The following is a 23,978-nucleotide window of genomic DNA, read 5'->3' as shown; positions in this document are numbered from 1 at the left end:
ATTTTACAGTGCTCAGAATAGTGAATTATACTTTTTTTAAATTACTATAGTAATGGTGCTCTTTTTTGTTCCTGCACATGTTAATAAAATGTTTTCAGGCGTAAATTGCAATAACATGGCTTTTTGGACATATCTCATGGTATATATTAAAGTAAACCATCTGATATCATCACTGTTTCATGGTAGAGCCACGTTTTGTGGCGCTTTTGGTTATTAAGATTATTCACATAATTTATAATGGCATAATGCTTGTTTATCTAAGTTATCAAGGTTGTTTTCAGTAGTGTTTCGTCTTTCAATTGCAAAATTTCACATAAAATAATAAGAGTAAGTCTTCTAACAATCAATAATAAGCAAATAAGAAGTTTAATCTGAATCAAAACACTGCGTCAATGGGGTCGGTGTGTGTCGGTTAGGGTGTTAAGGGCCCACCAGACTGAAAAACCTGTCAGTAGCTCCTGGTGACACACGAGCTTGAACAGATAGTGTGTAAAAATAACCTGTCTTTTAGTCTGACATGACGAACTCCAAACAGCTGAGTCACCTTTAAAACTTTTACAGCCGGGAGCTAGTTGTGCACTTTACCCACATTTATATAAAAGTAGGCATCACAGCTCTTTAAAATATATGGTGTTATTTATTATTTGTGGCCAGAGCTTGTACACTTGAGTATGTATAACAACCCAGTTGACCTGGATTCTTTTTATAGGTCATGGCTGCTGATTAGTGTACATTTAGGAAATCACAGTTTTCACATATTACACAACAGTCTTGTCTCTTGATGTAAAGCAAATAAAACGTACAGCCTGATCTTAACAAGTATAACACTACTAGATTGCCAGTGCTGATGTGAGGATGTCGAATGCATAAGAACGGGGGAAATAATTATTGCTTTGACACGCCTTTAAACACAGAGGACTGTATTCTGTAATACTGGTCAGCAGCGTTTAGACTTGCGGTGTTTACGCATCTGTAGCTCGTATAACGCCCGTTTGAAGTAGGGAAACCTGGTCCCACTGTAAGACGTAAACACCCATGTGTTATTTATTTATTTCTGAAGGCTGTCACATAAGTTGAGCTGAAGAATGGTGGCCGAGGATCCCCCATCTCTTTTACTCGCTACACGCAGCTTTTCACGTGTCCGGGGGACGCCAGTTGTTGTTAAACGTTCATGCATGAAGTATTTGACATAATACTCACAGGAGAGTCGTAGGAAAAAGCGCATTCGCTCTTGAAAACCCTGTCTCCTGTCCTCGGTACTCTAATGGTGGGCATGTACGGGACCAGTAGCTCTCCCAGATCTGTAGCCATCTTCACATTCCTGCTGCTCGCACCACTATGAGCCTCGCTGGAGCAGCGTGTCAGGGAGAAGATGAGATGGGGCTATTTTTAAATCATACAGACCCGACATTCCTCATGGACCGAGGGATGTGACGACGAAAACATTGGGACATACAGGGATGGAGGGTGGAGGGGGGGGTTAGGGGAGGGAAACAATGGGTGTCCCCTTGGAGAAACAGGCAATATTTGACATTATTCATCCTGACGCCAAGCGGTGGCGTTTTGAGATCTAACGTTACGCTCAATGAGTTTGATGTGTTTATAATGGCAGTGGCGGGATCGCTTCTAGTGTACTTCAATACTGAATATCCTTATCTCTTTTTTTAATTGAAAGTAGTCGAAACACAAAAATATATTGAAACGGAGGGTTTAAAAATATATATTAGATGGCAAGAGACAGCTCATATACAGTAGGTGGGCTGTTTGGTTGGAGGAATAATTATTTTATTCACATAGTTCTGAAAATTATCTTTTAATCAACAACATCTGATGTATTACTTAAGCATTTACTATTGCTATTATTATAGTGAAAATTTTATTGATTGCAGTGTGACTTGACTGCAATATACAGTTGAGGTCAAAAGTTTTCATACACCTTGCTGAATCTGCAAAATGCTTTTCTAAAATAAAAGGGATCATACAAAATGCATGTTATTTTTTATTTAGTAATGACATGGATGAGATCATTCACATAAAAGACATTTACATATAGCCCACAAGGGAAAATAATGGTTGAATTTATAAAAATTGCCCCATTCAAAAGTTTACATATGCTTGATTCTTACTGTGTTGTTACCTGAATGATCCACAGCTGTGTGTGTGTGTTTTGTTTAGTCATAGTTGTTCCTATAGTTAAGTCCCTTGTTCGTCCTGGACAGTTATCTGCCCACTCTTCTTCAGAAAAATCCCTCAGGTACCAAAAATGATTGTTTTTCAGTATTTTTGTGTATTTGAACCCTTTCCAATAATGGCTGTATAATTTGGAGGTCTATCTTTTCACACTGAGGACAACTGAGGGACTCATATGCAACTGTTACAGAAGGTTCAAACGCTCACTGATGCTCCAGAAGGAAAAACGATGTATTAAGAGCCATGGCATGTAAACTTTTGAACAGAATGATGATGTGTACATTTTTCTTATTTTGTCTAAATATCTTTTTTTTTTCTTCTTTCTTCCTTCTTTCATTTAGTACTGCCCTTCAGAAGCTACAGAAGATACTTACATGTTTCCCAGACAACAAAATATGTTAATTTTATCCTGATCTTCAAATTCAAAATGTTTTCACCTGCCAGCTCTTAATGCATTGTGTTTCCTTCTGAAGCTTCAGTGAGTGTTGGAAAGGGCTCAAATACACAAAAATGCTGAAAAACCAAAGAATGTGTGGGACCTGACAGATGTTTTTGAAGAAAAGCAGACAGTTTAACTGTTCAGGACAAACAAGGGACTCATGAACAACTAAACAAAAAACAGCTGTGGATCATTAAGCTAACAACACAGTGTTAAAAATCAAGCGTTTGTTACTTTTGTTACTTTTATAAATTCAACTTTATGTGAAATATCTTATTCAGGTCAGTACTAAATTAAAAAATAACATGCGTTTTGTATGATCCCTCTTATTTTGGTAAAATAATTAACATTTTGCAGATTCATCAAGGTGTATGTAAACTTTTGACCTCAACCGTACATACATTTTTGTAATATGTAGGTAATTTAAATAAAAGTTGATATTTGTTAACTTGAAAACCTGCATGACTTCCCTGCTTCCGTGGAAGACAAACTAAGAAATTATGAATAATTTGTTTCATGAAAAGAATAGAGACAGGAGCTTTCAAGCTTTTATAAATATAAAAGCATCATAAAAGTAGTCAGAATGTGCTGCATTCCATATCTTTGTATCTATTCTGTAGTCACACAATAGATTTGGGCATTGAACAGCCTGACAGTTTATGAGTAAAAGGTAAATTCTTGAAGCAATACTTAATGCACAAGAGCAGCAACTTGTTATAATCTTTAGTTTATTGGTGCCAGAGGCAAAGAAAAGGGAAAAAGAAACATGATATTTTTTATTAATAACAATACATTATACATTGTATAATGCCTGAATATTTTAGACAGGTATGCATGACCACTCCTAGTTATCAGGAGATGACTTAGGGCTGTGGTCGATGAGATTCTTATCAAGCGTCTGAATCTGGAACCAGGGTCCATCTCCTTTTTCTCTCATGTGTCGGCGGACGTCAAGTTGTAGTTGTCTACAAGAAAAATATGGAATAGTAAATTACGGATCATCAATTCAGGCTACATAAAACAAGATATATTTTTAAACATGCCGCCTTTGTTGTTGTGGTCCTGACGTTAAACTGTATCCCCAGGTTTGACCATTCCTTCATTATTTTTTACTCTACAGAAATGTTTGCTCTTTTCTTATAATCTTCTAGCACATGGTTTATTAATGATATTGTGATATTTCTTTACTTAAAGGCAGCGCAAACTCAGTCCTCAAACATATCAATAAAGATACATTTATAAAATGCTATGAAATTCTAGCAATAAAAAGTGATAACCCATGAAAAGCAGTTAATCATGTGTATTTCATACCGTCGCCCAAGAAATTACGTGCTACAGAAACACTTAATTTACAAAAAAAAAAAAAAAGCATGTAAAACAGCGTTTCTTAATCTTTTTGACTCAAATGCTAACAAAATGTCTGTTGGCAATTAAGAAAATGCTTCTACTTATTAAATGTTTCATTAATAGAAACTGCAATGTGCTTAAGGAGAGGTGGTAAAAGCTGGGCATAATCATAATGACACTTGCTCATAAATGCCTGGTATTGATTTGCACTAAAGAGATCTGCCAAAACTGATGCATGTCAGCAGTAAAAGTTGAGTGTGCAAATTAAGGACACTCATGAATACAAATAAAGCTATGAATGATTATGAATAAAAGTATGTGGTAACACTCTACAGTAAGGTACCATTAGTTAAAGTGACAGCTCCAAAATGAACATTCTACCATCATTTACTCACTCTAAAGTTTTTCCAAAACTGTATGAATTTCTTACTTATGAAAACAAAATAAGACTAAAGAATTTGGCTAACCACACAGTTCCCTTTATTCCATAATAAGGGCACAAGGAAGTGTTTGATTATCAACATTCTTTATAATATCTTTTTTGTGTTCAGCAGAATAAAGAAACTCATACAGGTTTGGAACAACTTGAGGGTGAGCAAAATTTTACAAAAAACCTTCATGGAACATGATCTTTACTTAATTTCCTAATGATTTTTGGCATTAAAGAAAAATAAATAATTTTGACCCATACAATGTATTTTTGGCTATTGCTACAAATATACCCCAGCGACTTAAGACTGGTTTTGTGGTCCAGGGTCACATACAATGTACTCACCCCCTTGTCATCCAAGATGTTCATGTCTTTCTTTCTTCAGTTGTAAAGAAATTCTGTTTTTTGAGGAAAACATTTAGCATTTTTCTCCATATAATGGACTGATATGGTGCCCCGATTTTGAACTTCCAAAATGCAGTTTAAATGCGGCTTCAAACGATCCCAAATGTGGTTGTAAATGATCCCAGATGAGGAGGAGGGTCTTATCTAGCGAAACGATCAGTTATTTTCATCAAAAAAATACAATTTAAGGACTTTTTAAATCTCAAACGCTCGTCTTGCCTTTCTGTCCCTGAACTCTGTGTATTCTGGCTCAAGACAGTTAGGGTATGTTGAAAAACTCCAATCGTATTTTCTCCCTCAACTTCAAAAATAATTTTAAAATCATCCTACATCGCTGCAGAAGTACTGACCCAGTCTTTGCAAAGTGAACATGCAAAAAAAATAAACACCCTTAACAAAAAGGTAAAACAGCAATATAGGATGTTTTCGAAGTTGAGGGAGAACATGAGATGGGAGTTTTTCGACATACCCTAACTGTCATGAACCAGAACAAAAACAGTCCAGACAGAGTAAGACATGACGAGCGTTTGGCATTAAAAAGTACATAAACTGTATTATTTTCATTAAAATAACCAATTGTTACGCTAGATAACACCCTTCTTTCTCGACTGGGATGGTCTCAACCACATTTGGGATCGTCTGAAGCCACATTTGAACTGCATTTTGGAAGTTCAAACTCGGGGCACCAAATCTGTCCATTATATTGAGGAAAATGCTGAAATGTTTTCCTCAAAAAACATAATTTCTTTACGACTGAAGAAAGAAAGACGTGAACATCTTGGATGACAAGGGGGTGAGTACATTATATGTGAATCTTTGTTTTGGAAGTAGACTTCTCCTTTAACAGATACAACTATTGAGTTTAATAATGTATTAATAATTTACATTAACTAAGATTAATAAATGCGTTAGAAGTTTTTTTCAGTGTTAGTTCATGTTAGCTAATGAAGAGAAATAGTCCACCCAAAAATCTACTGAAAATTTACCTCAGGCCATTCAAGATTTATTTGAGTTTCAGAACAGATCTGGAGAAATTTAGCATTACATTATTTGCTCACGAACGGATCCTCTGCAGTGAATAGGTGCCGTCAAAATGAGAGACAAAACAGCTGATCACAATAATTCACAAGTGATCCACCTGACCCCAGTACATCAGTGAAAAATGTGTTTAAAATAATCAAATCCATGAAGGTTTTTTTTAGTTTAAACCACTGCTCCTGGCCAAAATATCAATCTATAATCCATAATAACGCTTCCTCCAGTGAGTACTTCCATTGTCCTTTCACATCAAAATTCATAGTATTCAGCATATTGTTTTTGCTTGTAAACAACACTTGATCTGTGCACATTTCTTTCTTGATTTAACCAAAATGACTTTTTCACTAGAGAAAGCAATTTTAAAAATGTAGCAGGATTAAACTTTTTTAGCTGGAAGTAGTGTTTAAAATTAAATTTGTTTATTAAAAACACACAGGTTTTCACTTCATAAGACATTTATGATGGACTGAAATCATGTGGATTATTGCAATGTTTTTTTTATCAGCTGTTTGAACTTTTATTCCGACGGCACCCATTCAGTGCAGATGATCCATTGATGAGTAAGTGATGTAATGCTAAATTTCTCCAAATCTGTCTTGATGTATAAACAAACTAATGTACATTTTAAATGGCATGAGGGTGAGTATACTCTCAGCAAATTTTCATTTTTGGGTGAACTATTCCTGTAGCTAATTTTAACAAATAAAAAATTATTTTAAAGTGTTGCCAAATGTTTAAGCAAATATATCCATAATATAACCATAAAATAAAGTGTGTATTTTCTCATTTAGCTTAATCAGTTGAATCATCTGAGGACAGCTTACCTCATTTCAGACTTCTCGGCCTCAATCTGGATAAGTGCCATCATTTTCTCATAGTCCTTCACTGGACTGTCATAAAAGGTACGAGCAATCCAACGAGTAATGGGATGCTAAGATTAAAAAAATGAAGACAACCAATGAAAGGAAAGACAAGATGCATTATGACAGCAGCGACAATCCAAAATTTTTTTACTGCTATATACAGTGCATTTAATTTTTTTTTTCCGCTTAAATATAAGAATACCTTGTAGTACTCCCAGTGCTCTGGTTCGTAACCTTCAGGTATCTCCGCCAACTCAGATTCTCCTGTTTAGTGAAATCCAGATATTAATCAAGTTATTCTGGTAGGCACAAAAGCTATAAGAAAAACAGTCAGGTACTTGAGAAACTTACCAATGAAAATATTAACAAATGTCACAAGGGCTGCCACAGGGATGCCAGTGAGAAGAATGTAATATTTCTGGTGTAACGATGCAAGAGGGAAGAGAAAGATTATTTCCAAATATTATTTGAATAATAATACACTGCCCTCCAAAAGTCTGGAAACACCCCTGGCAAAGTGTGGTTTTGGACGATATCAGCATACATCCTTATAATTTATTTGGTGCAAATACATTAAAGTATCTTGACATTATCATTGAAGACCAGCAATAATAATTTTCATTTTGATTACATAATAATGGCAATACATACATGTCAAAGTCAGACATGCCCATTTGCCAGCTGTGATGCCTGGTTACTGGTTTAAACTTGGCCCAGGTTTTTAAAAGATTTTTGGGTCAGCACACCAATTAATTAAACAATTGATTGCCAATTAAGTTTAGAATAAAATGAATTTAGGCCCAGATTATGCAGAGCTGTAATAGCTGCTAATGGTGGATATTTTGATGAATCGAAAATTAAAGTTTTTTCTATGTATAAACTCTTTATGTGATAAAATATGTTTTTGTAGTTTGTGTTGTCGCAAATTAATGACAAATTAAAAAGGATTCATGCCAATATTGTCCAAAACCTCACTTTTCTAAGATGTTTCCAAACGTTTGGAGGGCAGTGTATATTATTAATAACATTATTATTTTAAAGAATGAAGATTATAATCAATACGCAACTGAGGCAAAGTATTTATAACAAGTTTTACCAGCAGGTGAAGAAATCTCCTGTCATAGAAGTCAGTGGGCTTGATGATAAACATCCTTTTCCCATGGCTCCCATGACGGACAACAACTGTAAAAGAACAATGTTAAAATAGGTTATTACTGCCTGCAAAACACCCTTTTTATTCAACAGGAAGTCAAATATACTACAGTACTAATCTGAAGCAAAAGTAACACACAGCTGCAGCTGCAAACCCAACTTATAAATCTTTACTTAGGTGGAGGTAAAACTGTTACATAGACAATAAGGGCCAAAATATTGTGCTTGACCAACTTGGTAAATAAACTGTTTGCACAACAACACTTACAAGCAACGGGCAATAAGCTCAAGCAATATTTTAAATCAGAAAGTGTTAACTATAGGACTATGTAAAAATGCCCATGTAAGTACATTTAAGTACATAAATAGCTGAACAGCTGTATGTGATAGCTGTAAGAAGGTTATATACAAAAAGGTCTGTTATAGAGGCCAGTTTACACTTGACATGCTAAGCAGGCACTGCAAGGTCACTGCTAAAAATAATCATTATAAACGGTCATATCGTTGTGTTAGAAACAATAAATATTCTTTACCTTGTTCTGAACGTGCAACAGTCCTGGAGAGCAGATTTGAAGATTGACATGTTCGTTTCAGCGGGTTTAATCTGGCTGTAAAAGCAGCCGCCGTCCGCAGAATGCTCATGCCCACCATGACTGTTGAGGGAGTGCGTCAACAAGGCCTTCACTGATTGGCTCATCAAACGCAGAGTGAAGCCGTGTCCTCCATTGATACTTAGGGCAAAATAAAAGTTCGTAGATGCCCCTCAAAGATGGCCCTGAATAAAATAAAATAAAATAAAATATTTGCATGTTTGCAGCTGTTGATTTTGACATTTCGTAGATAAGTGGACATCTTTTCTCAATAGCTTGAACAGAAAGCTAAAGAAGAGCAGAATAAAATAAAAAATATATATAAAATAAAAAATAAAATATTTGCGTAAACAGCTGTTGATTTTGGACATTAAAAAAGAAATATCCTAAATAAGTGGACATCTTTTCTCGACAGCTTGAACAGAAAGCTAAAGAAGAATAACATAATAAAATAAAATAAAATAAATATTTGCATAAGCAGCTGTTGATTTTGATATTAAATAAAAAATGTCGTAAATAAGTGGACATCTTTTCTCAATAGCTTGAAGAGAAAGCTAAAGAAGAGCAGAATAAAATATAAAATAGAAAATAAAATAAAAAAGATATATATAAAATAAAAAAATTGATATTTGCATAAACAGCTGTTGATTTTGGACATTAAAAAAGAAATATCCTAAATAAGTGGACATCTTTTCTCGACAGCTTGAACAGAAAGCTAAAGAAGAATAAAATAATAAAATAATAAAAAAAATAAATAAATAAAATTTGCACAAACAGCTGTTGATTTTGGATATTAAATAAGAAATATTGTAGATAAATGAACAGCTGAACCAGCTTGAACAGGAAGCTAAAGAAGAGCAGAATAAATTAAATTAAATTAAATTAAATTAAATTAAGTAAAATAAAATGAAATAAAATGAAATATTTGTGTAAACAGCTGTTGATTTTGGACATTAAATAAAAAAAATAAGTAGATAAATGGACATTTTTTCTTGACAGCTTGAACAGAAAGCTAAAGAAGAGCAGAATAAAATATGAAATAAAATATAAAATAGAATATTAAAATACTTGCATAAACCGTTGTTGGTTTGGACATTAAAAAAGAAATATCTTGAAATAAGTGGACAGCTTTTCTCGACATTTCGAAAAGAAAGCTAATGAAGAATAGAATAGAATAGAATAGAATAGAATAGAATAGAATAGAATAGAATAGAATATTGGAAAGTGGACAATTTAATTTGAAAGACATATGCTGAAATGAGAACAGAAACATTTTTGCATGTCAGGTAGTATATTACTGACATTAAGTTTGCTGAACTATTCATATTATTCATTATACCTAATATATTAATAGTATTGGAAAGTCGCATAAATAAATGATGAATTGTAAAATAATTTCAAAACAATTTTAATGTGACCTTATAACCAAAAGGAAAAATGTTAATTTTTAGTTACAATCAACACTCGACAAAAGTGCTCAAAGATACACGCAAATATTATTTAATGCGACTCACTTTTATGTTATGTTATGTTTTTTGAACGTGGAGAAAAAACGTAGGAACTCTTATTGTGGAGAAACGTGTTGTATACTACTGTCCGACAGGTGGCGCTGCACGCTTCCGTTCATCGTTTCGTTTGACATTGTCAAGATGGCTGCGGCCGTAACGAGCCGCCTGACTGCTGCTGTCTGCAGACAATTTCAACGTGTTGTTACAGTCTCTTCACACACACAGCCTCAGTATGCGACTCAAGCGCTCTCCAAACTTCATTCCTGTCAACGAAGGTATTTTTTCTTACTGATTATATCTCGGGATTAAATGTCAGTGCATCATGACGGGATCTTAACAAGAATAAAAGAAGCATGATTTAATATATCACCAATTAATTTGAAATTATGTTCATATTTTTTAGACAAATGTATGACTCGTGGTGGTTCAGAAGCTCTATGAATAACCGAGCACTCCACACATCCTGCGTCAGAAAAGGACTGGAAGAATTTTTTGACCTGCCAGAGAACTGGGGTGAACAAACTGTAAAATCAGGTACCAACAGTGTTAAATGCGAACTCACCCTGATGTGTATTATTCAGTTATTATAAGCTGTAGTCTGTGTCTCAAAACCTATCTAGACAGCATTTTGGGCTTCCAGTGCATACTCAGTGCCCAAATATTCTGTTTAGATAAGAAGCCCTACTGAATTTTGAGATAGAGTCATGACTTCATAATACATAAAATTAATAATGCTATCTCCTAATGATTGTTTGGAACCTCACAGGTGCTCCATGGACTGCCAAACAGCTAAGAGTGAAAAGTAATGAAGACTTACACAAACTTTGGTAATTGAGTAGTTTGTACAGTCTAAAGACGTTTAAAGAAAAATGGCAATAAATATTAACCAACATTCCTATTTGTATTTTCAGGTATGTTCTCTTGAAGGAAAAGAACATGTTACTCACTTTAGAACAGGAGGCAAAACGACAGCGCCTTCCGATGCCCAGTCCAGAGCGTCTCAAAAAGGTATGAAATGCATTTAATATTTCATAACAGTACTTTTTGACTGTATTTTGGATGAAATTATACAATAATTTAAATTATTCTGGCAGAAATGCCAGAATATAAGTACTTCATCCAATGCCCCCTTTAAAGGCATTTTCCAAAATGAAAATTACTCACTCTCATGATGTTCCAAACCCGTAAGACCTTAGTTCATTTTTGGAACACAAATTAAGATATTTTTGATGAAATCTGAGAGCTTTCTGGAAAAAAAATAAATAAAATAAATAATAATAATGACTTTATACAACCATTTCTTCTTTTCCGTGTCAGTCTTCGCCACGTCTTCACAAGAGTACCATGCAATTGTCCCTTTAAAGGGGTCATCGGATGCCCATTTTCCATAAGTTAATATGATTCTTTAGGGTCTTAATGAAAAATCAATAATATACTTTGGTTAAAAATGTTCAGTTGTAGTGTAAAACAACATTGTTTTTACCTTGTCAAAAGGAGCTCTGCAAAAATCATCCAGTTCTGGTCGAGGTTGCTTTAAATTAGTGATGGGTCGTTCTTGAACGATTTGTTCATTTTGAACGAATCTTTAATGTGACTCGGGACGAACGAGTCGTCTCGGGGAGCGATTCGTTCAGTCGCGCATGCGCAACATCCTATTAGGTTCTGTACTGGAATTAGTTCACCTGTTTCGAGTCTTCGGGTTTTTCGAGTCGTTCGTTCATCTTATGGGGTTGTCACGTGATGAATGAACGACTCAAACCCGAAGACTCGAGAGACGAACTAATCAATTCTTTTTCCGGCTCAGACTGTGTTGGTTAGCTAATTGGGCTGTCAGGTGATGAACGAATGACTCAAACCCGAAAACTTGTCAGATAAGAGGCGAGGTGAGCGAATCATAGACTAAAGACCCAGGTAAACAATGAATTAATATTTTCTGTTTCTTATAGCATTATAGTTTTGTTTAATTTGAAGTGTGATCAACGTTTGTGTAAGCAGTAGATGTGTTAGGGAGGTAACACGTAACATTTTAATTATATTTGCTAAAATGAACGAAATGACTCGAAAAAAGATTCGTTCATTTTGCTGAACGAGACTCAAAGGTCCGAGTCAGTAAAATGATCTGAACTTCCCATCACTACTTTAAATGTTAATGAGCTCTGCTTGCCCCGCCCCTCTCTTCTCTCTGTGGAGTGACGAGCCTGTTTACTTTAGCCGCGAAACTTGCGAACTATCATGTTATTAGGAAAGGTGATTGTAGAGATTCATGAAGAAACCCTTATACTCACTTCTGCTGTAAGTGAAGCTGGATCACAAATGATTTGTGCGAAAATAGGCGCGTTTATATAGATCGGGAGGCGCATTCCCTTCACAAACAAACTTAATCCACTGCATCTTCAGCGGCTCAGATGTCGGGAGTAAATGACGTCCACTATGTTCATTATTACATCCAGAAACATAACACCTCATACGCTCAATCAGAGATATTCTTGTCTAATTTACATCCCTGGTCCGGCATCGAAACAGTGGAGGTCGGACTGTTACAGCTGATGTAGGGCGGGTCTGAGGTAAGACGCTCATGCCAATTAACTATAGTGGGAGCGGCCTCTCACCGACGGGCATCTGAGAATGGCTCGATTTGAAAAAGGGGATATTATTTTTACAGATTAATTAAAAACCACTGAATGGATTTTTATCATTATAGGGTAGATGTGTACATACACTGCCAACACACATTGATGTTTATACAACATGTAAAAGTGAACTTTGCATCCAATGACCCCTTTAAGGAAATGACACTCGAGTGGCTCTTAGTTCTGAAATTTAAACACAGGGTGAATCTGTGCCTGCATCAGGTGTACATAACTAAACCAGTTTCTATTCTTAATTATTTTAATAGGTTGAAAGGTCAATGAAGCGCCTTGACACAATTGTGAAAGAACGTGAGGATGCTTTGCGCTTACTGCAGACGGGACAGGAGAGAGGTAGACCGGGCGAATGGCGCAGAAATGTTTTTGGCAAAACCTTCTGGTAAGCAAATCAAATGAGTAAATGTTTTGCAGATTGTTCTCATATGCACATCTATTTTGTGTTTGTATAATGCAACTTATTACAAGCATGCTTGTTTATCAGGTACCGCTTCAGGGAACATCCAATCCCATGGTACCTCAATTCCAGATACAAAAGGCGGCGATTCTTCGAACCATCACATGTTGCCCCTTACACAAGGCAAGTGTCAAATTTGTTTCCTTAATATAGTAACAACAAATTTCACCAAAACAATTGATTTTATGGTGATAGAAAATCTTTGCTCACAAACGTTTTGCATTCGTTGCATTTAAGTATCTCAGGTGAACATAGAAGCTTTGAATTTTTTTTCTACATGAGATTCAAACTAACAAATATTATTGTTTTACTCTGCTGTTCTGAATTTTAGGTTGAGCCTTGAAAAATACCTGAGGAGTAAGATACGGAAAGAAAAAAGAGACAAGAGAAACCAAAAAAGGCTTGCAACAATGTTTCCAAAGAAGACTGCGCTTGCATGAAACCACTGACAAGACTTGTCACATTTAATATTGTTTTTTCAACACGTGATACTTTTTTTTCATTACTCCATAAGTTTTGGAGATTCAAAATATGTTGTACAGTCAGATAATAAATTCAAACCTGTAACTTAGACTGTTGTTTTGTATTATCTAACTAGTTTCAAATATGAATTATTAGGATTGTACATCATTCTCTCTTTTGACACATTTAAGTATAGGTTTTCCCCAATATGCGACATTAAATACTAAAGATTAGAATACAGATGTGTACAGTCACTTCACTGATAGTCTTATCTCTTCAAGTAAGATGAGAGAAATTTAGACCAGTTTAACAAAAAAACAATTTTATTCCCAAAACAGCCAATCAATTGTTAAAAGCATAACAAACATTTGGTTTTCCTGTGGTGCATTTTCTAGGGAGTCGCAATGTGGAGTAAATTAAAAAACTATTTCAACTGTTCTAAGCACTGATACAATTGAAGGATACCATTCTCATGTACCAAAAGACAACCTTGTCAGCGTTATTTAAAATTATTCAGGTGAAACGTTTGTTGTCAAACTGGATATATGAAAATATCGTGTGGAGTAGAAAACAGTGCAACCATGTCAAACTGTTTAAAATATGGTTTGTTTGCACTAAAAATAACAGTAAGTGTCCTTGTTAGTTCCTGAGTCCACTAAGAAGGCCTTTTCTACTAGGTGGTGGTGGTGGTGTGGTATTTTTTTCTTTCCTCTCCTTCTGAAGGCAACCAGGTGTTGATGGAACTAATTAAGGGCACTTCCTGTCAACACACTGTTTCCCACCTTCCTCATACTCCTGTTTTGAAATCCACATTTGCTGGAAAGTTCCCTAAAAGTAACAAAAACAGCGATAGTTAATATATTGTGGTATTGTTAGACATAAATAAAGGGAATATGCTATGGTGAACATATTGACAGTGATGTTGAAAAAAAAAATACAAATATTGATATATGAATACATCTAATATCATACATTTATAAGCAATTAAAAATGTGTGTTAGATACACCAGTTTAAAAGAACTGCCAATTAACAGTTGTCATAACTGGTTATGGTTAGTTACAAAAGCCTCTCTGTCTCCCAAAACTCGCATTTTACATGAGTTTCATTTTCAAAACAAAGAAAAAGTTTACATTTGCCACATTTTTTTTGGTCAAATCTGTACTGATATTGTAAAACTATTGTTCACATTAAATTTTTGCCCACGACAACGGAGTAAAAATTCTTGCAATTGCAAGTTTACATCTCGCAATTCTGACTTTTTTTTTTTTTTTTTCAGAATTGCATGATACAAACTTAAAATTGTGACTTTTTTCTTAGAATTGTGATATATAAACTCACAATTGCAAAATATAAACTTGCAAATCTAAGAATAAAAGTCAGAATTCGGTTACATCTTGCAATTGTCAAACTCATAATTCTGAGAAATAAACTTGAAATTCTGAGCAATAAATGTGAGAATTGTGAGATTTAAACTCAATTCCGACTTTTTTTTTTATTTATATTTTGGGCATTTTTTTTGTGCCTTTAATGGACAGGACAGCAGAGAGATGACAGGAAAGTACTGGGCAGAGAGCGGGGAACAGGATCGGCAAAGGACCTCGAGAGGGGTTTCGAACTCCGGTCGCCACTAGCACAGCTGTGCTATATGCCACCACGCTATTGGCGCCAACTCAATTCTGACTTTTATTCTCAGAACTGAGTTTATATCTTGCAATTGTGACTTTTTTCTCAAAATTGCGAGATTATATCAACGCAATTCTGACTTTATAACAAGACAACATAGTCTTTTGACTTGATAACTGTCAATTGCAAGTTTATATCTCACAATTCTGAGAAAAAAAAAGTCAGAATTGCGAATATCAGAATAGTTTTTCCTCACACAATTCTGGCTTTATTTCTAGCAATTCTTTTTTATGATGCAATTTTGAGAAAAAAAAAAAAGTCAGAATTGAGTTTATATCTTATATCGGGCTTCGATACATTTCCACCACTGAAATTTTGTTTTTTGTTTTTTTTAAAAAGCTAACTTTTTCCATACGTGTACATCTCACAATTCTGACATTACAACACACAATTGCAAGATATTAAGGCAGAATTGCAAGTTTATATCTCACAATTCTCAGAAAAAAAGTCAGAATTGGGAGTTCACATCTTATATTGTGATTATACATTTCAGTCACTGAATTAAAAAAATAAAGCTAATTGCAACTTTCTTTTTTCACAATAGACTTTTTCCTCACAATTATAAGTTTACATTTCACAATTCTGACATAATAACATGCAATTACAAGTTATTAAGGCAGAATTGCCAGTTTATATCTCACAATTATCCAAAAAAAAAGTCAGAATTGGGAGTTTATATATTATATCGGGCTTCCATACGTTTCAGTCACTGAATTAAAAAGAAAATGCATAATTTTCACAATACTGACTTTTTCCTCACAATTACAAGTTTACATCTCACAATTCTGACATTATAACACACAATTGTAAGTTAAGTCAGAATTGTGAGATATAAACTCGCATATCTGAGAACATATCAGTCTTTTATAACTCGCAAGTTTATATCTCACAATTCTGAGAAAAAAATCAGAATTGTGAGAAAAGCCAGTTGCGAGATATAAACTCTGATTTGTGGGACACAAAAACATAATTGTTTGTTATCATCATAATTGTTATCATCTTGCAATTCTGACTTTCTCACAATTGCAAGTTTTATTATGCAGTTCTGAGGGAAAAAAAAAAAAATAATAATTCCAAAACCCCCCAAAAAAATTCCTTTTTTTTTTTCCTCTCAGTGGCAGAAACAAGCTTCCATAAACATCTGATCCCATGATAGCCCTAGTGAACACTACTCACCAGAGATGCAAGGATAGAGCCCCCGATCCAGGCGCTAAATCTGCGCTCCACAGTTGTGTTGTTGGCTATCAATTTCAAACGCATACTCTGCAGAGGACACAAAACAATCCATGTTATCACAAAAAAGCAACAAATCACTTCAAGAGGTCCACTTGACATTTTAATAAAGTAAAATATAATGTGCCACTTACTGGTGGTGTCTTCTGCGAGAGTTCTCTGTTAAGTCTGTCTGTAAAGCCTTGGATGAGAGTGTTTCCTCCTGTAACTACCACACTGCCATACAGACCCTGTTTAAATAAAAAAATATGGGAAGCATAATGTCATCTGCATTAGCAGCAGAGACACAGGACATGTAAACGTAGACATTAAGCAGTATTTTAAAATCTTACTGGTCGAATGTCTATGTCACACATGCCAACGCTGGTGGTCACAACATGGCCGACTCCCAACATGGTGTTCCCTGACAGACCCTGTGGAAAATTTTAAGACACTGTAAGGAAAAAAACACTAGCATTTAAGAAAGAAACTTGGACAGTGTAAGAAGGGTATTTTTCTTGCCTTGGCATTTGAAGGATCAAAAAGACCCTCTGGGATCTTAAGTCTTTCAGCTCCGAAATCACAGTTGTACCCATTAGGCAGCTCATAATGAACAGTGGGCATCTGGGCAGCTACTCTGTATAGGACAAATTGTGACAATGTGGTGTTTTTCATTTGCATTAAAATCATAAGCACATACCCAAAAACCACAATCAATAAAGGGAATTATGTAATATAAATGTAAAATGTTATTAAACTACCATTTAAAAAGACATAAAAGTTTAGGGTTAGGACAACTTTAATATTGAAAGAAGTCTCTTATTCTCACCAAGTCTTCTTTATTTGAAAGATACAGTAAAATCAAATATGTTTTCAATTCAGAATCTTAATATACTAAATGTAAAAACTTGACTTCAATACGATACCTGACTACTGAACCGATACTACGGAAAAACACAAAACAAGAAAAGTAAATGAATAATAGATGATCCAAATGGAGATCATAGTTATTTTATCTATTAAAACAAAGCATTTCATCCCCCCTTTAAAAAAAAGAAATAATAATAAAATAATAATAATCACATGCAAGTGCCACTACACAGGATTATGGCAAACAACTACCGATCCTACGGGTATGTACAGATCTTTGCTATACTGGTAAGTTAGCTTAAAGGATAAAGCCAAATCTTATTTCATGTTATAGTAATTTTATTTCACAACAATAATTTATATCATGACAGTCATTTTTTGTTATTTTACTTTTGTTATTAATAAGAACCTGCAAGTAACAAACTAAAGGACAACTACAATAAAACAAATAAAGAGGGCCCTATGAAATCCGTTTAATTTTTTCCTAAATTCCATTTTATTTTTTCTACACTCTATTTTAATGGTTGCATTAAAATAAATAAATAAATAAATAAATAAAAAAGTATGTCTAATTATAACATAAATCATGAAATGTGCAGAATTTAACAGCAATTTATTAAAAATTTAACAAAAATTACATGTTTTTAAGGCCCTTTTATTATTTTTCTCAAATTCAGTTTGTTTGTGAATCTCTGGTGTGTGATTTGAATCATTTCACTACATTTTAATAATCAAAAGATTGTCTAATGAATTTATAAAGGATGATTAGATTTGATAAAGAATTAATTTATGATAGGCTATTTATTTCTCTTTTTTTCCCCCCCTAGAAATACTTTGTTGTGTATTTACAATTTTCTGGCAAATAAATTCTGGTAAATATTTTCTTCTGATAATATTCCTTAAACATTGTTTTAATAATATTTTATTAGTAGTAGTAGTACTATCTTTACATTAAGTAATATATTAATATATTTCTGACTGTCAAGTTAAACCGAACTTTAATTTTGACGGGTCTTTATTATATGACGATAGTTTTCCGCAAAAGAAACAGTAAAATGCTCATGAAGTGACTCTCGGAGCAGTTCTAGAGATTATGTTCATGTGTTCACGTACTCGTATGTTGAGGCGGCAGAGGCTGAAAACACCGGGAATGTCACGCGTATTAGTAAACAAAACTGCAAGTCTGCGCCATACACTAACACAGACACACAGAAATACGGCTCTTATTAAAACGGATTCTTAAAGTACCGGTACTAGTAAAATGCGGAATCATACCATTTTTAAAAGCAGGGAATCGCGATACATTTTAAGTACTGGTATATTGTGAAATACTACTCCGGTCCCACATAATCCCTCAGAAATCATTCCAAGTCATGGATTTGATGCTCAAAAACAGTTGCACTGCTTAATATTTTTAAGTAAACCAAACTCACTTAGCCCAAACTTTTAAACAATAGTAAATTAAATGTAAATGAACTTACTGTTCATCATAGGGTGAATCTGACACCTGTAGCACAGAGGCCTGGAAATCTTGTATGACAGTCTGAAATGATAGGTAGTTACATTCATTACATAATACATGTTATGAATGCACTGTATAGGTTTAGTAATTCTCTATGATTCCTAGTTATAATCACTTACATTACACATATAGTTGTGCCATGAACGGGTAACTTGAGGTAGTTTCTCTTTCTTCTTCCAACTGGCTGGAGCTCCTTCACGAACGGAGTCCTTTAATGACAATACACTGGCATTCATTTTTCATTAAACATTTTATCTACTCCACACCAACTCATGTAATAGGCATCCCAAACTCCAAACACAGACGATAATATTAATGACTTGAGCAGTCCTCACCTTTGATGCAATCATATACGGAGGCACTATTTCAACACCTAACTCTTGAAACAGCTCTCTACACTGCATACTCATGAAGTCACCAGCGAGAGGAGACTTTACAATGCCTGGAAGATCATAAAACATACATTACAGGAATATCAACAACATGCATAATACAATGTTGTTCAAAAGTTTGGGATCTATTTGATCAAAAATACAGAAAAAAACTAATTTTGTGAAATATTATTGCAATTTAAAATAACTGTTTTCTATTTTAATATACTTTAAAATGTAATTTATTCCTGTGAAACAAAGCTGAATTGTCATTCATCATTACTCCAGTCTTCAGTGTCACATGATCCTTCAGAAATCATTCTAAAGTGCTGATTTATAATCAATGTTGGAAACAGTTGTGCTACTTAATATGATATTTATATTTTATTATATTTTGAATTTTTATTTTTCGATAAATAAAAATTCAAAATAAAAATTTAGTGTTACTATATACACTACTATTCAAAAGTTTGGGGCCAGTTAATTTTTTTTTTTTAAGAAATTAATATTTCTATTCAGCAAGGATGTGTTAAATGGATTTTAAAAAGTGATAGCAAAGACTATTATTGTTACAAAAGATTTCTATTTTGAATAAATGCTGTTCTTTTTAATATTTTATTCATCAAAGATGATGGAAGGATCTTCGGAAGCATCATGTGACACTGAAGACTAGAGTAATGGCTGATAAATTCAGCGCTGCATCACAAAAATAAATTATATTTTAAAGTATATTAAAATAGGAAACCAATATTAGAAATTGCAATAATAGTTTATTTTTCTGTATTTTTGATCAAATAAATACAGCCTTGATAAGCACAAGAGACTGTATTAAAAACATTAAAAATCTTACTGATCAAAAATGGTAGTGTATATTTAAAATCTTTAGTAGTCATAGAAAAATAAATAAATAAAAAATAAGTTTGCAAACAAACAAAAATGTAATTAATGCAAATAATACATTGTAGTAATTATACATAATTCCATTTCAAAATTACCTTGTTGTAGGACATAACCATCATGCACTGGAATAGCAGTTGTGTGTGTTGCTCCACTATCTAACACCAAACCAGTGGACCGTCCATTGGCAAACCTGAAATGCTGAGTAAAGGATTTAAAACACTTAATGTATTTTCCTACCCCTACTGTCTTACAAGATCCTTAGGACATACCAAACCCAGATTTGAAATTTACCGTTATTCCTTTTCTACTGTACATGCATTAACCACCTATAAAGAAATTCTAAATCAGTGGTTCTGATTTAGTTGTTCTCCCCACACACCTTGCCCACAACAATAATCAGGCCCCATGCCCTTTCCAGATGTTTGTGATTTAGTGGATAAATATTTTTACAAATATTTTTCTTGACATAACTACAAGAATGTATATTCATTATAAAAATGCCCATGGATTTTGTTAATTTACATGTCTATAAATAATACTACTATGATACCTCATACATCCATACAGTCCTTCAAAAAAAAAGGGGTTGTGGGAGTGATTTAACATAAGAAATAATATAAGAAATATCTTGACTTTAAGTTGTTTTGGCTTATTTTAATGGTTATTTTACATCTTTTTGAGTCAAGTTACAAAACCACTGATCTAAATGCAAGATATTGCCTTTTATAAAGATCTTCAGCCAGCCAATAAAAACAAAGGATACGCAGACAGAACTGCTGATTTACACAAGAAGAAAGCAGGAATGTTGTAATGCTCAAACATGAGCTCAGTCAGCTTCTCTCTCTTTGCTCGTGTGTTCCACTGCAAAATAAAAAAAAACAAGATCACATGAAGTCGGGTGAGGAATCTCAGCAGATGGCACATATATGATATAAGCTGCAGATTGGTTTTATGTACGAAAATCAACATACCGAGGCCTCTGACATCAGGACCGGATGCAGACTGGGCTCTGATTTGAAGTGCATTTTATAGGTGTGATCTAAAATGGCTTGGAAACTATCCCAGTCCTCAACTTCAGAGAGGAAAAAAAAAAAGGAAATGTGTGTTAAACATAGTTTTCATATATAAATATGAAGGAAGTAAATCAAAAAATGGAGTGTTTTCACAACGCTTCATCAATCGGACACATTGGCAGCACGTAATGTAAACTGAACCAAATGAAACTTGCATATTTTGCTTATTATTGCTGCTGAAAATGGTAAATTATTATCATATTTTGGGCTGTACTAATTGGTTGAACCAGGAAAAACATTTGGAGTACTACAGACTGCCAAAAGTTAGAACAAATCAAGGAGAAAAGTGCAAAAAACTGCATGAGGAACAAAAGGAGAACCAGGATTTCCAGGGCAAGAAACTTGACAACATTCATGTTTGATCTTATCATTTCCAGTCAGGTAGGTGAAATATTATGCTAATATCTTAATTAATACTGCTCGTACATATCTTTACCACCTATTAACTTTAGTTTGTCAAAATATTGCACCCTTTCCTGCCTAATAAGTCCTTATCTATATGATTTAGCAGCTTCCACACATTTTTCCCATTGTTTAGACAGCATAAATTAGCAGAAAAACATATTCAGTAGTACATTAACCGCGCAATCCACACTGTTGTTTACATCCGAGTATCTCCAAAACAGTGTGCATCTGGGTAACTGACCAAACCGTGACGCAAGTGCAATAGTCTTTTACTGACATCTAATAATTCTGCTTTTGTTCTAAGAACTCCTGTTACACTGAATGACATTTTAATGGGTGTCTTCTGTAATTCACGGTAAAAATGTATGATAGTATTACTTTTAGCTCAGAAAACAAAATGAAATTAAACAGTGCATATTCTAATGTACAAAAAAAATTAAGCTCTATTAAACTGTCACGTAGGGCTGTCAACGATTAATCGCATACAAAATAAAAGTTTGAGTTTGCCTAATATATGTGTGTGTACTGTGTATAATTATTATGTATATATAAATACAAACACATTCATGTATATATTTAAGAAATATTTATAAGCATATGTATTTATTATAATTTTTATATAATTTATATTATATATAAATAAAACCATTTTGTATATTAATAACATATTTCTCATACATATACACATTAATTTGTGTGTATTTATATATACATAATAATTACACACAGTACACACACATATATTAGGCAAACTTAAACTTTTATTTTGTATGCGATTAATCGTTCACAGCCCCACTGTCACACTTTATTTTAAGGTTCTCGCTATTAAGAAACCATTAACTACAGCTTCTGCCTCAAACTCCTTATTTGCTGCTTATTAATAGTTAATAAGGTAGTTAAGTTCACATATTGGGTATGATTAGGAACATAAAACATGGTCATGCAGAATAGGTGCTTTGTACGTACTAATAAACAGCCAATATGTTAATAATACGCATGCAAATAAATAAGTTAATAGTGAGAACAGTTCTCTATACTAAAGTGTTACCTTAAACTTTATTGTTTTGATCCATATAAAATAACTTACTCATTCCATTTTTGAGAGGTGACATGACCTCCATGCTTTCTCTAGGGACCCTGAGCTGGTTAGTGTCGATGTAGTAGGTGGTACCGCTCTGCTTTCCCTTTTCTCCATCTGTCTCCATTGGTGTACTGCCATCCTCCCGGTCCAGAGTCACACCGATCACAGTAGGAAAATCGGCCTAGAAACCAAAAAAACAACTTGATGCTTAAAACACTTCTTTTTTTCAGTTTTATCACCAAGATATGGATTCTAACACTGCTCTCACCTTAGGACAATCCTCTCCTGCATATCCAGCCCTCACTGAGTACGAGCCCATGTCAAAGACGAGAGCCCCAACTTCATCTGTGAAAAAATATAAATAAACGTCCAAAATGAAATGGATGAGGATACAACTAAAACACACAAACACATTTTGCATCTATGAACTCTTGTAGTCAAATATATGTGGGTCCGTTACAATACGTAAATCGCCCGGCAAATTCTACTTTTAACTACGCACTTAATAATTCATTTTTATTAGCTGCGTGCTCAATATTTCGCAGTGTGCTGCTTTCTACAAAGCATAAAAACCTGAGGCGTGGACTTTGGGTTCATTCTCAGAAAATAAAAGTAGAAATAATCACGTCATGCTAGTTTGATGGCTAGCGAGTTCATGAACGTGGCGCACTCATTCATTTGATTCTCCCTCCAAAATCGCACTTACCTCCGCCATACACTCCGCCACTCATTTTTGCGGCTGGTCAATACTGACAGAAGACAACTATTTGATTTCTTGTTTTAAAAGCGGGGATATAAAATAGGAGCCGTACGATTTGTATTTTCACTATCACAACAAAGGAAACGAATCAGACATCTTTGTCTCGGGGGGGACTATGGTAGCCTGTGGTTGAGGTACTTTTAGCAGCGCCACCAATCGGCACGGAGGATGAAATGAAAGTCAATGTAGACTTACTATAGAGGCTATAGTCGAAAACACTGAGTGAGGAATTATGTTTGAAAAGATGGAAAAAGTGTCAAGCCAAAAAAAGTAATGAAGTGACCAATGACGTAGTCAATAAAAACAATGAAGTAGCAATAACGCGACATTTTTCTCAGTGTCCTATGTAACAGGGTTGGGGTCAATTCAGGAATAAACTCAACAATTCCAGTTCAAGGAAGGAAATGGAATTGGAATTGGAATTCAACAACAATTACAGAAAACAGAGTTGGAATTGAATTGGAATTACAGGAAGTGGAATTAAATTAAGGGAAATTCCACTGAATTCCATTTATTGTTGTTTCTGAGTATTTATTTGTGATTGCATTTAGAGACATACATTTGAACTTTATTT

The 23,978-nt window shown here is 34.2% G+C and overlaps 4 protein-coding genes across 5 annotated transcripts in view; 1 reads left to right on the top strand and 3 right to left on the bottom strand.

The window, feature by feature from the left end:
* usp13 (ubiquitin specific peptidase 13) overlaps positions 1–1,460 on the bottom strand; it is a 38,451-nt gene extending 36,991 nt beyond the window's left edge. The window contains exon 1 of one of the 2 annotated variants that reach the window (XM_051112121.1): positions 1,201–1,460. In XM_051112121.1, the coding sequence (XP_050968078.1) occupies positions 1,201–1,311 (111 nt within the window). In that variant the 5' untranslated portion in view covers positions 1,312–1,460. The remainder of the gene's footprint in view (positions 1–1,200) is intronic. The other variant, XM_051112120.1, reaches the window with a different exon arrangement.
* A 1,880-nt stretch (positions 1,461–3,340) lies between these two features.
* ndufb5 (NADH:ubiquinone oxidoreductase subunit B5) lies at positions 3,341–8,557 on the bottom strand. The gene is made up of 6 exons (XM_051112720.1): positions 8,398–8,557; positions 7,809–7,894; positions 7,064–7,130; positions 6,915–6,976; positions 6,674–6,780; positions 3,341–3,594 (listed from the first exon to the last, which is right to left on the bottom strand). Exons 1-6 carry the CDS (start codon positions 8,513–8,515, stop codon positions 3,474–3,476), a joined length of 561 nt encoding a protein of 186 aa, XP_050968677.1. The 5' UTR covers positions 8,516–8,557; the 3' UTR covers positions 3,341–3,473.
* A 1,508-nt stretch (positions 8,558–10,065) lies between these two features.
* mrpl47 (mitochondrial ribosomal protein L47) lies at positions 10,066–13,635 on the top strand. Its single transcript, XM_051112718.1, has 7 exons — positions 10,066–10,237; positions 10,366–10,496; positions 10,729–10,789; positions 10,874–10,970; positions 12,859–12,989; positions 13,092–13,187; positions 13,396–13,635. Exons 1-7 carry the CDS (start codon positions 10,104–10,106, stop codon positions 13,502–13,504), a joined length of 759 nt encoding a protein of 252 aa, XP_050968675.1. The 5' UTR covers positions 10,066–10,103; the 3' UTR covers positions 13,505–13,635.
* Positions 13,636–13,831: 196 nt separating this feature from the next.
* On the bottom strand, positions 13,832–23,538 carry actl6a (actin-like 6A). The gene is made up of 14 exons (XM_051112717.1): positions 23,351–23,538; positions 22,913–22,989; positions 22,651–22,825; positions 21,057–21,157; positions 20,849–20,946; positions 20,181–20,275; positions 19,150–19,256; positions 18,934–19,023; positions 18,774–18,835; positions 16,945–17,059; positions 16,776–16,856; positions 16,578–16,673; positions 16,387–16,473; positions 13,832–14,354 (listed from the first exon to the last, which is right to left on the bottom strand). The coding sequence occupies exons 1-14, from the start codon at positions 23,373–23,375 to the stop codon at positions 14,274–14,276; spliced, it is 1,290 nt and encodes a 429-aa protein (XP_050968674.1). The 5' UTR covers positions 23,376–23,538; the 3' UTR covers positions 13,832–14,273.
* Positions 23,539–23,978: the final 440 nt, after the last annotated feature.

The sequence above is a fragment of the Labeo rohita genome, chromosome 6 (assembly GCF_022985175.1).
Source record: "Labeo rohita strain BAU-BD-2019 chromosome 6, IGBB_LRoh.1.0, whole genome shotgun sequence".
NCBI classification, from domain to species: domain Eukaryota; kingdom Metazoa; phylum Chordata; class Actinopteri; order Cypriniformes; family Cyprinidae; genus Labeo; species Labeo rohita.
This window is presented reverse-complemented; position numbering and strand designations above follow the sequence as displayed.